At 44.6% G+C, this 18,325-nt stretch overlaps 1 protein-coding gene across 1 annotated transcript in view; it reads right to left on the bottom strand.

Moving 5' to 3' along the window:
* ABCA13 (ATP binding cassette subfamily A member 13) overlaps window positions 1–18,325 on the bottom strand; it is a 448,014-nt gene that overhangs the window by 343,652 nt on the left and 86,037 nt on the right. Inside the window, exons 8-15 of the mRNA XM_058534839.1 lie at window positions 17,502–17,632; window positions 13,684–13,817; window positions 10,327–10,491; window positions 8,497–8,693; window positions 3,428–3,555; window positions 2,583–2,683; window positions 2,151–2,327; window positions 127–332 (exon numbers count right to left, since the gene is read on the bottom strand). Coding sequence (XP_058390822.1) covers window positions 127–332; window positions 2,151–2,327; window positions 2,583–2,683; window positions 3,428–3,555; window positions 8,497–8,693; window positions 10,327–10,491; window positions 13,684–13,817; window positions 17,502–17,632 — 1,239 coding nt within the window. The remainder of the gene's footprint in view (window positions 1–126; window positions 333–2,150; window positions 2,328–2,582; window positions 2,684–3,427; window positions 3,556–8,496; window positions 8,694–10,326; window positions 10,492–13,683; window positions 13,818–17,501; window positions 17,633–18,325) is intronic.

Here is an 18,325-nt window from a genome sequence, read left to right as displayed (position 1 = left end):
AACATCTCTCTATTCTATTCATTAGAAATAGAATATACTATGTTGATCTGTAGCTTGAGTAGAAGGAGAAGTTGGAATCATTTTGGTCTCCAATTATTCAGAAGTTTTCCATCAAACACAACTTACACTGTGGAGACAAGCTGGTCTTTACAGTCACAAGGAAAGTCACTATTTCCAGGTGAGACGTCAGCTCCCAGCAGCCCGAAGAGCCGAGTACAGGAAAGGCTCACTGCCAACAGCTGTGTCTCCAGTTCCTGCCAGCCCAAATATCCTTCAGGTATCGAAACTGGCATATTTGTGTGCCCAGTAATGACCTCTTGCAAAAGATGATCCTTATCAAGAGATGAGAACATTGCTTGTAATATATAAAGCAATTAAAATGTGGGTACCTGCAATGCAGCCTTTATCTACTCTCACTTCACAAGCTGTCCTCTTGAACTGTGCATCAAAGACCGTGCCCTGTTATATTGTGAGAGCCTAAGTGATAGTCCCAGACTTGAGTCTTTAATAGTGTTCAAGTGAATAGACCCAAAATAAAGCCTCATCCAGTAATGGAGCAGCAGGGAACCACATGTCAAACCCGTCTGTGTTGGCTAGTCCCCTGAAAAGCCCCCAGTGGACCAGACCTCCTGATAGTCACTCTCTTGGGCTTCCCCTCCCACAGTTAATCTAGGCTGGGCTGTGACCGACAGCCAACAAAATGCAGCAGATGCCACATGTGCCCGTTCCAGTCCTACCCTTCCTGAGGAGCAGCAGCTCCCACTCCCTCTCTCCTGCCTGGTATCCCACCAACTGCCACATGAGAAGACTGGCTACCCTGCTGGGAGACCACGAGGAGAGGCCACAAGTAGAAGAGAGACCCTGAGACTCAAGAGGAGAAAGGTCCAGTCACCCTGGTATCCCAGCTGAGCATCCGGACTCCGGCTCCCACCACCATCTGACTGCATCTACTTAAGCGATGTCCAGTAAGACCTCAGAAGAACAGCCCAGCAGAGCCATGAGAGATCATAAAATGTATTTTGCTTTAAGCCACTGAGCTTTGGGGTGTCTGTTAGTGACAAACAACCCAAGCCCCATCGGAAAGGCTACCTCATATATATATAGCCTGTAAATACACTCACGCCACCAGCAGGTCCTGCTGGGTCCCTGCTCTGTGGGGCGCTATGACTAGGCTTTATAGATACAAAGAAATTTGGGGTGGGCTTTCAGCCAGGAAAGAGCTTACAAACCAAGAGCAGAAAAGCAACTGTGCAAACAGGTAATGGTTTCTCATGCCTGTGTCCCTTCACATACACTTCCCCTTTGCCTAGAATCCTCTCCCAATTTCTAATTGCTTCTAAATTGTGTACACGGTTTAAGGTCTATCGACTCATTTGGGAAGACTTCCAGAAGCTGTACTCCATGCCCAGTGGTTGTCTGCCCTTCTCAGGCAGGACAGTGTCTTCACATCCAGCATACCATCATGACAGAGCAGGTGCTAAGAAAGCATTGATTGGATTAAACTAGGTACACAGTACTATCTCAGTTTTCTTTTTGCTTTGACATAGTTTTCGGTTCACTAGTTTCATTATTTCATTGGTTTTATTTCATGGTATATAAGGAAGAAGATTAAAAATGCAACAGGTAATTCTGAGAAAAAATGAACTACAAAAAGGTAAATGTTATAATTTTTGGTGCTCAGTAAGAAAAATATGGGCTAAACTTGACATAATCATCTTTACTAATAATTGCAGTCCTGAGTGCTCAGCAAAGGCAGCCCTGTGTCCAGGGCAGGGACATGAGAAGAACACGCCTTTCAATGCCTCTGGCCGCTAGAAGCGACAGCTTTGCTCCAAGCTGACTGATCACCAAAGATATTCCTCCCCACTTCTTAGCATTTGCAGCTAGAATTGGAGTAGGACAGGGAACCCAAAACCAGAGTGACACAGTTTGAAACTGTGGGGGGGAAACCTGTTTAATGTCAAGTAGATTTGGCTGGATGCGTGGCTCACAACCTCCTACGGTGGTCAGACAGGAGGGATGGAATCCAGGCGCAGCTGGAATCCGCAGATGTCAACACCTGCCTTGCAGAATCCCAGGTTAAATACTAGCATAACCTTGAAAACGAGCCCACTGGTGCTCTTGGAAGAGATCAGATGGTGCATACTTACAGCCTCCTTTACTGAGCCAAGTAGGTTGTTTAAAGCACTGGTCTCACTGGAGGAGTTGTGATGACACATGAGTCCCCAGAGGCCCTTGCAGATGCTGGAGTTCCCAGGATGCAGGAGGGCCTCTCTCTCAGACAAGCATCCACCGAGGCACAGGTCAGTAGCATTCTTCATCAACAACTAAAAGACATATGAGAGTGGGAAGGAGGTAACACTTAGAGAGGCTTAGACATCCTCTCCAAGGGCTAGAGAACTACAAACAGAAATCAGAGGCAATCAAAATTTTAAAATAAAACATAAAGTTCTTCGGAAACTTGCCTATCGTTCTCTTTATTTTGCTAGCACGATTCACAACAGCAGCAAAACTGAATATTGCGTGAGCTCCTTGGATGTTTTCTCAAAATCGTTTATTTTTAATCCTATGCTGCACTTTACCTGCTTTAACTCCCAAAAGAACATGTCCTTTTCCAGTTTCCATTGGCCGGGTCCACCCAGTGTAGAGTCATTAGCTGATGTCTCCAGGCGAAGGAGGATTTCTGCAAGATTGACAGACTGGTTTATTATTCTTCACTAAGGCAGGCTACTCCAAGCTAGACGTCTACACATGGCCATGAATCAATAAACTGAACCCTGAAAACACGCACTTTAGCAACCCGGAATCATACATTTTATTATGGTCCCAAGAGAGGAAAACTGAGAAAAATCACTGCAATAACATTTCACCCTTTCTGAAGACACACGAGGATGGAGTCATAGTTACAGGAGAGTTTTATTTCAAAAGCAACAGCCCTCTTCTTTCCTTCTCTCTCCACCGTCAGAGAGTAAGAAGCCTCCAGCCTACCTGGTGCAAACTTGGCCACCTCTGAGGAAGGCAGAGGAGTAACACCACCACAGTCAGTGGAAGTTCAAAGAAGGGCATCCTGCGAACGAGGAGGAACATGCTCTCCCTGTCCGACGCCGAGGAGCAGGAGAGGAAACAGAACGAGGATGACTGTGGTCCCTTTCCAACCTGAGCACCACGGATGCTGGTGTGAATGTGAAGGTCAACCCGTGGTCCTAGGAAATCGCCTGTCACAGCCCAGTGTGGGTCGACAGTGGACAGAAGGATGCACTCTTGACTGTGACAGCATTATGTACTCAGCCTTGGTGTGCCGTATTTAAAACTCCCCAGGGGTACCATAGCAAAGCATATATATTGATATGCAACCTCAGCATAACATCTCCAAATTTGCCAAACATTTGCTCCTTGTGAGTTGGTGACAACACCAGAGCTAGTTTACCTTGGACAAAATGTAAATTCTGGGCCATCGCATTCCTTAGAGTGCCATCAAGCTGAAGCAATGTCTTCAGAGCAGGCCACTGGGGCAGGTTTCGAAGAACACTCTGCAATTTCTGTAGATGCAGTAATCTGAAGGCAAAAATAAATGAAATAAAACGGAAAGCAGTTCAATGCGCTACCTAGGGAAATGAAAACTCCATTCCCAGGAAAATGTTCCACTCCTTTGGAAGTGCCTTCATAGACCGAAAGTCCCACTTCACTACTCATACATATAACCAGGTTCTGGACAGATTGTATTGCTTGAATCCGGGATCTGGGGATTCTTTTAGGTACCGAATGTGGACTAAACATTCTCTTTACCCAATAACAGGAAAGTATATTGCTAGTAGCATGTAAAAGAGGTGAGGGTTAGGATAAAGTTCCAGGTGAGATTTAAAAATATTTGCCATGCACATGAAAGGATGTTCAACATCATTAACTACCAAGGAAATGCAAATCAAAACTGCAATGAGCTATCACCTCACATCTGTCAGAATGGCTATAATTAACAAGACAGGAAACAACATGTGTTGGAGAGGATGTGAAGAGAAGGAAACTCTCATACACTGCTGGTGGGAGTGCAAACTGGTGCAGCCACCATGGAAAACAGTATGGAGAGTCCTCAAAAAATCAAGGATAGAACTACCATACGATCCAGCTATTCCACTGCTGAGTATTTATCCAAAGAACTTGAAAACACCAATGTGTAAAGATACATGCACCCTTGTGTTCACTGCAGCGTTATTCATAATAGCCAAGACTTGGAAGCAACCTAAGTGCCCATCAAGGGACGAATGGATAAAGAAGATGTGGTATATATACACAATGGAATACTACTCAGCCACAAGAAACAATGAAATCCAGCCATTTGTGACAACATGGATGGACATTGAGGGTATTACGCTAAGTGAAATAAGCCAGAGGCAGAAGGTCAAATACTGTATGATCTCACTTGTTAAGTGGAAGATAAAAACAACAACAAACAAACACATAGAGACAGATTGGATTGGTGATTACTAGAGCGGAAGGGGGGAGGGTGGGGGGTGAAAGGTGTGATTAGGCACATGTGTGTGGTGACAGATTGTAATTAGTCTTTGGGTGGTGAACATGATGTAATCTATGCAGAAGTAGAAATATAATGATGTACACCTGAAATTTATACAATGTTATAAAACAACGTTACCACAATAAGATAAAAAATTTAAAAAACTACCACAAAAAGAACAACAACAAAAAAATAAAAATATTTGCCATAAAGCCTCCAGTTATCAGGTGCTGAAAAATATTTTAAGAAGAGTTTCAGAACGTCGAGATGGTGTGTGGTGGAGTATGGGACCCATCTAAGTGGTCCCAGAGAGGGAGAACTAAGAGCATTTGTCAGACTCTCAGTGATCCAGGAAGGACAACCAACCAGGCAGCTGGATACCTACAGCCCAGGGGAATAAGGCAAACAGGGTCCAGACGTCTCGCAGACACATAAGGAGCTTCCAAGCTGGGCCAGCTGCAGAGACTCCACGTTGCCCTGGGAAGCCAAGAGGAAAGTCACTGGGGAAATACTTCTAGCACACCCAGCGGGAGCTGCAGCCACCTTCCTGCCTGAGTGTCTGCTGCGGAGACAGAGGGAGGGCTTGAGGGATGCTCCTCCTGTGGGCTTCAGCCTGTAAAGGAGGAGGACGTCTTACTCGGGAGGATAGAGGAAGCAACCCAGAAGAGCAACTGGAAAGAAAGTGACTCTGAGAATGAGAGGAAATTGAAATCAGAATCAAATGTGAGAGCTCGAAGAGCCAGATGTGGGTCACACCATGGGGGCAGAAGTGCCCCAGAGCTGGTAAATCCAGACTCTCTAAGCCTCTGTACAAGCACACAGAATCCTCAACCCAGGAAAAGAAGGTAAGCTAGGAGGAGAGAAAAACAGAAGGGGAGAAAAACAGAAGGGGAGGTTGCTACCGGAGCCCAAGCAAAGTGCCCACAGGCTGGAGCCGTGTTGCAGGCTGGACCTCCTAGCCTTGGTCTGGACTCCTGCCCCACCCTGATTGGTCTCTCCATAGCATTTCAGTAGTCCTGGGTTTGATAAATAGTTGCTGCTCTTCTCTAGCTGGTGTGCTGATGGATCTGACTGCTGCAGAGGGTGCAGAGAGAGTCCTACAAGATGTAGCCGGCAGGAGGTGGCACCCACGCCCTCACCCCCCCAAAAGGCAGAGCGGCCGCTCCATCCCCATTATGCGCTTGGGCTTTCTGGCTCTGGCCAGACTCCTGCAGCCAGAGGTGCGGCTTCTAGAACTGGGTTCTGACCAGATGAAGTGGGGTCAGCTTACTCGTTCCTCAGACTCTGAGTCACCCCGAGGGGGATGTGGAGTGACTCTCGAAAACAAATAGAAAAGTGGTAAAGAGATGGCTGTACTTTATTTTATTCTCCCCCCAGGGAAAAAAGATGCACTGTGTGGCTTGAAACCTAGATCTGCTGCCTGGTCTCCTCAAGCTCTGACATGTAAGGACAGGGCATAGCCAGGGGACACTGAGACGACACCTCCACAGCTGTGACGTGCATGTCGCAGGGTAAGGCCTTGCTGAGGGGCCCGGGGCACCCCCGAGTTCTCACCCCATCAAGATCCGCGCTATCCCCTGGAACCCGGGTGAAGAGCTCTCACGACTCAGCCACCCACTATGGAAGCGATACAGGCCCGAACAGACAGCAGTGGGAGAAGGAAGGACTGTTTAGTGACGTTGTGACTTAGGAAGAGAAAAACGTGTGAACAATTGGCTGAAATAGGGGAGAAAAAAGCCCTGTGGTTTCCTGGCCCAGAGCTTGTGACAAAATCTGTACAGTGTCCTGCTAACGGGGAGTGTGAATCTTACAAGTCTCTGAAGAAGGCTGAAGGCAAGTGAGTACCTGAGTTAAAGAGGTGTGTAAACTGAAGTGGACACACAAGAAGTAAACTCTGGAAGGAGGTGGTAGAGACATTGACAGATATAACCAAAGAAACAGAAGGATGCCGTCGGCGAGGCCCAGGAAGTGCAGCCGGGAAGAGACGTGAGTCTACAGTGTGGGAAACGGGACCGTCGCAGTGAAGAGGACAAGCGACTGGAATCCTAACCACAACCGCAGCCACACACAGATTATACCTACGGGGATGGGACTTAGGACTCCACACCAAAGTAAAATGAAAGCTTTACTGCAAAAATAGTGGAATTAACGAAAGAGATCACAGAATCTGGAAGAAATGTATGAAGGGAAAGTCAGGGAATCTGCAAAAACAATAACGAATGGATGGCGAGATGGAGGGGTGAGTTTAAAAGGAGAGATAGAGGGTGAGAGATGGAGCCAATGTTTGTGAGCAGCCACTAAGTGTGGGGCGTTCTCAGCACGGGGTCTCTGTCAGTCCCCACTGCAGCCTCACACAGTGGGAGGATCATTCCCTCTTTATAGGTAAAACCCAGGGCCACTGGGGAGTCCTGCGTTGAGCCTCCAGCACACCACGGGCTTGACAACCAGCAAAGGCCTTAGGGACCACCTAGTGATGCCATCAGCCTGGGGAGGCTCAGGCCCAGAGAGACCCAGGGGCCAGAGCTGGACAGTCACAGACTTGCTCATTATCGAGACGGCCATGGGGAGGCTATTTGTATTACCTGTAACAAAAGTGTGTGCAAGTAGAAATGCAGCTTCAAAGGGCCAGCTGCCCCCCAGCGCACACAGCATGTGGGGAAAGGCTCTCATCTCTCAACCCTGAATGTGTGCAGAAAGTATGTGTGGGGGCTGGGAAAGCTCGGGCTGTGCACTCTTGGTGCTTAGTGCAGGCTGTGGTCTCCAATGTCCCTCACCTCGTCCTGAACAAGCCAAGAGCCAGGGAGAATTTCCTGGGGCTTTCAGAGCCCTGGTCTGTCCCGGCATAGGCAGGACGCCAGGCGAAAGTGCCAGGACGCGTTGGAGGTGTGTGGGATCATTAAGGTGACCTAATGTGGTGTCTCTATTACTGTGCATTAAGTAACAGAGACGTTGTCTTAAAACAGTTTTAAAATGGATAACCCAAGCAGACCAGAAGGAAAGTTTTCAATACCCCCAAGGCAATGTCCTGCATTTGACGTTCATGGATGATGGACTGCTTTGTCCCTGCCCTTAGTCCAGCTAATTGTTCTGAGGCATCTGTTGCTGGCTCCCAACATCCATCTCTGACAGTTTGTATGGCCCCAGGAGGGACCTGCATTGCTGTCCCCATCACTAGCACCCTCGTGCCCCAGGGCAAAGTAAAAGTTGGGAAACTGGATCTTCAAAAGCAGGATCCTGCTTCCTAACTGGGTTCAAGAAAACTTGAAGAGGTTGGAAATGTTTAGACTTACTATTTGTTATGTATATCACAAAAACACAATACGGTCCCATACAGTTCTGACACTCAATTCTCTCTTCGTGCATGTAGGGAGCAAGAGTTTCTGTGACTGATGGTTTGAAATGAAACTTTCCGAGATGATATTGAGAAATCTTATTGTTCTTTTCCAAGAAGAGCATTAACTTCAGAAGCATAATATGATTCATCATTATTACAAACAGCCACACCTACTGAAGAAGATCCAGTATTGTAAGAGAATCAATAATGTTGGCAAATCAATTCTGGTTACCCTAAAAATGAAGAAACCCCGCTTCCGAAATATCTATGGACCTTATGTAAACATTTCAACTATACGAAAATTTTAAATAAATATGAAAACAGGTAGTTCCTTACATGAAAGTACCTCTAAAATGTTTTTGTTCATCTTTAAACAAATGTCAAAAACATAAAACCTAAAATCCAAAATGCTGACACTTTCTCAAACATTGTTCCCCCATTAGATTGTTTTCAACATCTGAGCAGGCATCCAGATGACTGCAAAAGCTCTATTGTGGTCCATAATACAAGCCTTATGTTTTCCCGTTGCTAACTAGAAATTCATTGTCTAGCCGAAGTTTAAAGAATGTATTCCTAACAGTCTCATAACGCACTCTTCAAAATTCAGGGTTGTCTAGTCTAACCAATAATCAAACAGGAAAATGTGCCTTACATCTTCGGAGATGTCTGGTTGCCTCTTGGGCCATCTGCCAAGCTATCATTCAGGAGGAGAAGCGTAGTGTGCAAAGCTTCTGCCACATTCCACGGCTCACTTTCTTCCTCAAACTGATTTCTGAGAGCCTCCAGACTGAGACCAGTCCCTGTGAGCACCTTCTGAAGTAGGCTGCCCTTTCGCCACTGATCAAACACCTACACATTTAGAAATAAAAACATTGTTATTAACGCTAATAAACTAGAAATAATCGTATTTAGTTAAAAACGTTAATAAACCACTCTAGAAGACAGAGAGCCCATTTTTACATTGTTGGCAGATCAAAATGTCTGTTAATTGCATTATAATTGAATTTCAACACAGAAATATTAAATATTACAAATTGCAACAATGGATGCATGCAACTATTTAATTGGGATCTGTTTCTTTCTTTCCTCCCTCCATCCCACTCCCAAAAGAGAAAGCAATAACATACATTTCTAAACAAGTGACATATACCTTAAAAACTAAACTGACATGTTTGGGATAGTATAGATATATTCATATATTGTAAAATTATATTGTCATTAATACATAGTTACTAAACACTGTTTTATGTCATGGACTTGGGGATGATGATACTAAAAACAATTAGTATTGTGGTTTATCATCAACATTACACAAAAATAGATCGCTCCTGCCCAAAACATAAAGCGCAGGGAAATGCATGATGAGCAAATGCTTATGTGTGCGAAGTAATTCATTAAGCTTAATTAACCACGAGTTTATGTTACCCAAATGACGCGCAAAAAGAAAGTGTCCCCCTGACCATGTCCATGCTGGTCAGTTCAACACTGTTCCTTGATCATTTTAGTGCCAGATAAATTTAGTGCCACCAAGTAGATAATCACATCTTCATTTTTTCAATATCCACTATTTGAGATTTTGACATTTATCAGTGACATATGTTAGGAAAAAAAGTTAAAGTTGTGTGTCCTGTGAGGAAAACACACGATGGGAAATGTAATGCCCAATAAAGCTAATGGGGAGTGATTGTCACGCTGGCCCCTGCTTCACACCAGTCTCCACAGTCTCCCTGAAAAGCACAAAGCTGTGAACCAGCCAGGGAACACTCCGAGGCCGTCAGTACAGAAACACTCTACGGTGCCACACCAGCTTCCCTATGAAACAGACCACAGCCTTCTTTCTCACTGCTTCCCTTTAAGTCATCGTCACTGTCTGGGCACAGTACTTCCTGTCACAACCAAAGAGAAGGAACAGGCCAGTCGGCACTCCAAGTACTCCAGGGTGCTGAATCCCTGCATTCAAACACCAGAGGAGGGGTCAGAGCAGCCCACTGGAAACCCCACATGCCAAAAATAGATTACAGTTCTTGTAATTGTCTCATGCACGTTTAAGTCTAAGACGGACTTTCTGGTGACATTTGTGCCGAGGACCCAGCGAGCTGAGGCCCATGGATGCTCATGAGAGAAGGCGCACATATGGCCAGGATGTGGGGCTCCTAAGGCCTTTCCTGGGAAGGACGTAAAGTGAAACAGTGAACGAGGTGGGGGGAAAGTGAATGGATTTGTGGGCTCAAAGCTTCAGTTACCACGATGAACAAGCTCCAGAGATCTGCTGTACAGCTTGGTGCCTGTAGTTCACAATACTATGCTATACACTTAAATATATGTGAAGAGGGTCAACCTATGTTAAGTATTCTCACCAAAATAAAATAAAGCAACAAAAACAAGCAAAATCAAACGAAAGATGCAGGAGGAAAGTGAATGGGTTTGGACACATGTAAAACTGGCGCACGCCAGGACAGAGGTGTTTCGCTGGGGACAGCACCTGTTCGTAGACTTGCAGCCAGCTGACCGCATTGACCAGGTAATCTTTAGCCGCTGACCACCTGGGGTGACAGTCTCCAGGGTGACTCTCTCTGTCAGCTTCGTCCTCGGAGGTGTGGGACAAGACTGAACACACCATCCGCTCCAATGAACTGTGTGTGGGCATCTGGCAGCGATACAAGAAATATGTAGAAGTCAAGCTTTTTTTCCTAGAATGTTTCTCTTCTAAGAATAATACCACATCTTGCCAAAGGAAAAGCTCTGACATGTGCTTGATTGAAGAAGCAACAGGTTGATAAGTTTTGCTTATAATATGCATGTGAATGTACCTTGAGAGAAGGTTTTTGGAGTTAAGGAAAAATTGATTATATTTTTCAGGAGAATCCACAAGCAGTGGGAACAGCTGTTCCTCCAGGCTGAGGACATGGGCAGAATCAAATATTGTCCATTTTCATTCTCTGGCCGAAACCAAGCACAGGCCAGCCCAGATTAATTGACACGTTGGACTAACAACGTTACTTTGCCAGAAACATTTTCTTTTCTAGTTATCAAAGATGGATTAAGTCAGAAGGATTCAAATTGGAGTTCTGGGTCAGAAATTGTTCAACATTTTTGAGCCAAATCTTTACTTCTGTAAATGAACTTCCACATGCAGTTTTTCTAACGTTAGTCTATAAAAATACTTATGTTTGTGCTAGAATGAGCCATGTTCCCCTATTACATAGTTTTACAATAATTGTGGTGTCACCTTTTAGAAATTCTATCAATGACAATGGTCGAAAAGCATTAAAGCCCCCTTTTTTCCTTTTGTATTTTCCTTTAGGATTCAGATTTAAAATATTCACTTGTCACAATCAAGTGACAAAGCCACTGGGTCTTTCATGGGTTTTCTTCTGTTTATTTTTTCTTTTAATTAAAAAAAAAAAAAAGTCAGGGGCCAGCCCAGTGGCGTGGCGGTTGAGTTCACACGCTCTGCGTTGGCGGCCCGGGGTTCGTGGGTTTGGATCCCTGGCGCGGACTGACGCGCCGTTCATCAAGCTATGCTGTGGCGGCGTCCCATATAAAGTAGAGGAAGATGGGCACAGATGTTAGCCCAGGGCCAGTCTTCCTCAGCAAAAAGAAGAGGATTGGCAACAGATGTTAGCTCAGAGCTAATCTTCCTCACAAAAAAAATAAATAAATAAGTCAGCAAGTACAATGTATCCTATTAGGGAAATAAGGCCCAGTCCCTGTCCTGAGGACTCGCACTGTCTGTAAGAGGCAGACACACAGCCATCGGGTTCTTGAGATGTGCTATCACAGAAGGTCACAGGGGAGAGAGACGGAGGCAGGGGTGAGGTCATGAGGGTTCCACAAGGACATGAGACTAGAACCTTTCTTTTTTTTTTTTTTTGGTGAGGAAGATTGGCCCTGAGCTAACATCTGTGCCCATCTTCCTCTACTTTGTATATGGGACACTGCCACAGCATGGCTTGATGAGCAGTACGTAGGTCCACGCCTGGGATCCAAACCCGCGAACCCCAGGCCACCAAAGCAGAGACCACGAACTTAACCACTACGCCACTGGGCCAGTTCCAGACTAGAACCATTTTTAAGTGAGAAGTGGAGAAAGGAAGAGAGAAAAACTACTCTATTCTAGGAGCAGCATATGCTGAGGTCCCAGAGAGTGGCAGTTTCCAAATCAGGCAGAACTTGGGGGAGGACCTGGGAACCCATGCTGATGCTGGCCTTACATGGTGCTTGAGGTAAGGTAATGGTCCCCCAAAGATGCTCACACCCTATTCCGCAGAACATATGAATATGTTATGTGGCATGGCAGGAGATAATTGAGTTTCCAGATGGAATTCAGGTTGCTAATCCGCCAATTTTGAGATGAGGAGATTCTCCTGGACTATCAAATGAGCTGCAGGAAATCACAAAGCTCTTTAAGTGTGGGAGAAGGAGGCAGAAGAGTTAGAGTGATGCATTGTGAGAAAAACTCAATCAGCCATTGCTGGCTTTGAGGATGGAGAAGGGGCCACAAGCCACAGAATGCAGCAGCCTCTAGAAGCTGGAAGTGGCAAGAAAGCAGAACCTCCTTGGAGCTTCCAGAAGGAATGTGGCCATGCAGACACCTTGATTTTAGCCCAGGGAGACCCATTTTGGACTTCTGACCTTCAGAACCATATGATAATAAACATGTATTGTTTTAGGCTACTACTTTGGTGGTGATTGGTTACAGCAGCCACGGGAGACTCATACCTGCAGTATGCAATTTCCACAGAGTTTTGTGGACACTCAGTGGTATTTCCTGACCATTTTCCTTTTATTCTGATTTCAAAATGTATACCTTCTAAGGTAAAAGTTTTATACGGCTTAACTCAAACTATATTTTACAGTAATGAGAAAATAGAATCATAAAGTACGAAGAAAACTGGAGCACAAGTCAGCTGACTGGGGTATCCCGTCTACAACAGCGCCCATGAGAAACGCCAGGGTCATGATTCCAAGTCCCACAGGAGATAGATGGTTAAAAAATTGTGCCAGGTGCAAGACAAGAACAGAGAACTGCTTATGCTGTGGCCAAGCCTACCACCCACGTGGCAGTAGGGTTTTCCAAACACCATGCCAGCACAGGAGATAGCAGGCTGTGTCCTGGGAAGGCCAGCCTCTAACCCCTAGACTAACTGCACAGATCTGGAACCCAAAAGTCAAAAGCAACAGTCTGGAGGACAGGTCCAGGCACCAAAGGGAGACAGGTGTGCAGTTCTTGGGTCCTGCACCCTGCAAAGCAGAAGCGCCCTCAAATGTGCTGAAGTGACAGAAGGGAGCTGTGAGGTAAAGGATCCCTCCCGGATCCTCAGGAACAGCAGCAGTGAACTGGGTCTTGAGGGATCAGCTAGTCCAACCTGTTCATTTTACACAGTTTGGAGAGAGAGGCTCATATCTGGTGAGGCCAGCTGTCCCCTATGACCTCTGCCTCCCCGTCCCCAGCGGCAAGCCTCTCTGCCTGGAAGGCAGTCCTCTCATCCCCCTTCATGCTCCATCTGGACCCGTGCAACTGCCCTCTGGTCTTCAGAATCTCACACCGTCACCTGACCTGGCTGCTCCCACTGCTAGCGCCGAGAGCAATCAAGAGACTATGACTTCCAAACTGCCTTTGAGGCTGCGATAAAATGACAAGGTAAGAGGAAAGGGACACTTCCAGAAAAGCCAGACATAGCAGAGGCCTGCCATGTCCAAGGAGCTCAGATTTTAATAGAACTCTGCCGTCCTGCTGCCCTCTCCCATTGCACCGCCCACCCTGCCCCAGGGGCATGTTCTACAGTCACTATCAAGGAGAAATCCAACAGTGTGAGAAGCAGTTGAGCGTGTGTACCTCCTGTAGTTCAGCTGAGTAATTCATGATTTGTTCCGCATGAAGGTCATCAAAACCAAATTGGGATTTCAGGTCAGCCTGGACCTTCTGTGGATCTGGCATCAGCTTCTGCAGGGACAGGTTGTATCCTGACTCTGCAAGACAACCAGTGATTTATACGGTCAGTCGTTTCAACGTTGTGACATGTCCAAAGTAATTCAGAAAATGACGTCTTCTTCACTTGTAAAGGAAAGGCAAATGAAGACCAAATGCCATTTGGACAATCAAATAGGAGAAGCAAACAGAAGTGAATACTGGACGCCACAGAGAGTGTGGTCAGAGGGCACATGATCCCTGAGATAAATGACTGCAAAGATTCTAGGAGGTAATCCGACAACATATTTCAAGAACTTTATGAAATTCAAATCATTGAGCCATAATTTCACTTCTAAAAATCTATCTCAAGAAATCTAATCAGATATATGAGGAAGAAGTAATCTACAGCAGCGTTATTGCATTGGTTTTATACTGATTAAATACGGAAAAGTAGCTAAGCATCTAGCATGGGGGAAAAGGATAAATTACGGTACATTTGTGGCACAAAATAGTAAGGAGTCTTTAAAACTATATTTCCAAAAACTATTTAAAGTCATAAAAAAAGATTCCCTAACAGAGTTAATCAAGGTATAAAACTCATAAACTACCCAAATAACCCAGCAATGCCACCCATAAGTGGCACACCCAAAATGTAATTCCGAGACCCCCAAGGTTTGACAAAATCTCTGGCAAGTGTGGCCCAGCAATCGCAAACATGAGAGCATATAAATTCCAAGGTGAACCTTCATCTGAAAACCCAGAGACTAGATGGTTTTAGAACATGATTTAACAACCATCGCTGAGTGCCTACATGTGCCAAGCACCGCAAAACCATTTTCACAAGCGTGATCTCATGGCACCTTAAATTAACGCTGTGGGTCAACAGAAAAGGTACAGTCCTGCCACTTAGAAAAAAGAGCCCAGTCAGGCAACTTCAGGAAGATATTGAAGATAGGGCGGACCCGAGAATCCAATACTCCTCGCTTCCAGTCTGGTTGTCTTTGCATGATATCCAGGGGAAAAGACTGATTCTGAGATTTAAACTAGCATTTATCATGTATCGAAGAGGTACCAGCCCCTAGGCCAGGCATTTCCCATGCCAGGTCTCAGCGAGTCCTCTAACAACACGACAGGTAGGTGCAGTAATTATGCCCTTTTTGGGGGAGAAGGAAGCAGACATTGAGAGTCACTTAAGGTCACACTTCTAGATCAAGTCGTGATTCAAACCCAGCAGCTCTGATTCCCAGCCTGAGTTGTAACCACTAACCTCTACTGCTCTCAGAACGTACTAGAATTATTCACAGAATTCTAGAAAGGAGTGGGGAAAATAGATAGTAACATCAGTCAATGAATGGGTATAAAACTTTAAAATCATTCTAAAAAAGTGAAAGACACCTTGAGTTCTGAAGCTCATTTCTGAATGACAGAGTTCAGAAGACGTGGATTAACAATTTCAGTCAATAACATGACTGGTTCATTAGCCCAAAGCCACTGACAGGGCCTGTCCCTGTCTCTTCACACACTGTGATCTGCTTATTGGGCAAAAGAATTTTTCTTGGAGATAACAGAAATGAAGACAACTTTTAGTTGCATCTAGAAGTATGTTTTGTAATAGTATTCCTTAGCTCTGATTCACTGGCAAATTAATAGAAAATAGCTTATTTTAATTACATTCTTAATGATAATTATATTTCCAACTATAAGGTAAGTTGATTGTTATAATTTGGATGATGTACAAAAACTTGAGCTTCCTAATGTGTTTGTTAAAATGAGGTCACTGGGAAGATTTCAATGAGGTATTTGATGTGTCTCCCACTCCACCTCTGGGGTCTGTTCTGAGCATGAGGAATAGCAGCGCCTGCTGGAATTAACCTACAGGAGAAGCAGGCTAAATATTAACGACCTGGTTTCCCTCTTGCAGAGCGCACAAACTCTTCTTGTCTATAGGGGTCCTCCCTACACTGAGTCACCAGAAACAGGAAGAACCTGGGGTGGGATTGGAGGTGATGCAGGATGTCGTGTTAGGTTGTTTCGTGGAGCAGGAAAAATCCGGAAGGAATCAGAGAAATCTCTGTATGTAACCATCTCATTATATAGGCCAGGAGACTGAGATCTTGAGCGTAAGTGGCAGATGGAGACAACGTAATCCTGGGGCTCCTGACCCTGGGCTTGCCTGCCTCTAATTCACCCCCTGACACCTGCCCCAGGAGTATCTTCCTACAGTACAGATCTAATTCTGCTGCTCCAGCATCCTTCTATGGTCTGGCCTGGGCTCTCTTTCTGGATTACTTCCATTACCTGCCATTGCCCACTATACCCCAGACACACTGAATGTCAGACACACGGGCCCTCTCAAGCCCTGAAACTTCACACCCACTGTTCCTCTTCCTGGCAGTGCTCCCTGGTCTCTGATGAACTCCAACTCATCCTTCAAAACTTCTCCTTGAAGCTTTTCCTGAGAAAGATGCCCGATCCCTACACTGTGGCTTGCGTTTTTTCTTTACTGACACATCTCCATCCTTTACTAAACATGACTTCCCTGAGAGCTAGAACCCTGTCTTATTCAGGTTTTCATTTCCACTGTTTGGAACAGTGTTTATCTCAGAGAAAGTGCTCAATAAGTGTTTACTGAATGAGAGAATGAGTAAATGAATGGACGGGTGAGTGGGCGGATGGATGGATGGATGGATGAGTGGGTAGATGAGCAGTTGGGTGGACAGGTGGGTAGATGGATGGATGGGTGGATGGGTGGATGGATGGGTGGACGGACGGATGAATTCTAACTCCACTGTTCTCTCCCTATATTTCTCTTACAGAAAGAGACAGAGAAAGAGAGAAGGAGAGAAATAAAAATAAAATGTTCAGGCCCAGTTGACTGTTCACAAAATAATACCCTGAAACAGAGAGTATAATGGTGGTTGCCAGGGGCTGGGAGTGGGGAAAATGGAGAGATACTGGTCAAAGAGTACAAACTTTCAGTTATAAGATGAATAAGTTCTGGAGATCTAATGTACAGCATGGTAACTATAGTTATTATTACTGTATTGCATACTTGAAATTTACTAAGACATCTTATACACTATCACCCCCCAAAAAGTAACTATGTGAGGTGATGGATGTGTTAATTAATTTGATCATGGTAATCATTCCACAATGTATATGTATATCAAATCATCACATTTTACACTTTAAATATACACAACTTTGTCAAAAAAATAAAATAAAATAAAATGAATATTCAATGAAAAAAGAAAGAAAGAATACCTCGGGTCAAGAATAGAGCCAAATAATGCCACCCTCCCCAATGGAAGGGCTGTCTATTCAGTTAGTAGGCTTTACAAATCCATATTAATCTGCCTCCTCTCACTGGCCTTACTGTTTTTCAAATATTTCTTCCTAATAGAAGCTCAGGAGAGAGGAAAGATTAAAATCAGAGAACTTGCGATAGGTCTATCCTTAGAAGACAAGTCCAAGAATTTTATAATCAGTTATTTTTTAATTAAAAATAACATTATTAGCAATGACTGCAGAATTTCAGCAATGTTAGAAAATCAAATTCAGGTTTGAGTTCCAAATTTTCAGTCTACTTCTCCCTTTAATTAACAGAAACAACTGACTCTTTTTTGCATTTGATATTTTACTTAAATCATCTCTTTGAAAAACATTTTAGCTCTATGGTGGCTGTCAATAAATTTAAGTAGTAAAACATTTGAAATATCACAAGAGCTTTAAGTTTGCCATACCAGTGGCTGTTACACCATGCTCTTGCAGAAGTGCCAGCGTCGAAATGCTCACATTCAGCACGATTTCAGAAACCCTGGAAACGCTGTGATTGAGTGGCAGCCAATCTAAATCTTCTAGAGATGTTAAGGAACTAGAACCAAAACAAAAGCAGAGCAATGCAAGTTAGCAAAACAAGTAGCATCGATCCAGATTTACTTACCTACACCCACCAGGCCCCGTTCCCGTGCAAGACATGGTTGAGCGATTTACGTGTCAGCATTCACCGTGGCTTTCAATGTAACCCTCACTCCCCAGACTAGGAACTAAACATAAGAGGTAAGTGCTTTCTTACGATCACTCGGGCAGCTGACGAGGCCAGCCAGGATGCAAAGTGCTGTCGTCTCAGAAGAGCAAAAGAGCACTCAGCCTGGCTGCTTCACGTTCAGATGCCCGGTTTAATATTTGCAGGGCAGCCTAGTAGAATGTCACATACCCCAATCCCCCACTCTGTCTTAACCCATGGATCTGAGTACGTCAGGGTTCAATCAGTGGTTTTCGAATTGTTTCACGGAACAAGGGGCTTTGGGGAGTCTACATGTTTATAATGTTAATTTTGTTTTTTAAATATCAATATTTTATTTTATAAATAATCATAATCAAACTTGTAAATTAGAAAATCTATTCAACTGAAGTGAGAATATATCTAAATGTTAGCAACACAAGACCAACAATACATAAGTCGTGCTTCAAAACCGGTTATTTTCCTAGCTTCTTGTTAAGGAAAATCTCTCATGGCCCCTTGCGTATCGATGAGTATCCCAAGAGTACAAGATATATCACTGCA

This window comes from Diceros bicornis, chromosome 41 (genome assembly GCF_020826845.1).
Source record: "Diceros bicornis minor isolate mBicDic1 chromosome 41, mDicBic1.mat.cur, whole genome shotgun sequence".
In the NCBI taxonomy this organism is placed as follows: domain Eukaryota; kingdom Metazoa; phylum Chordata; class Mammalia; order Perissodactyla; family Rhinocerotidae; genus Diceros; species Diceros bicornis.
This window is presented reverse-complemented; position numbering and strand designations above follow the sequence as displayed.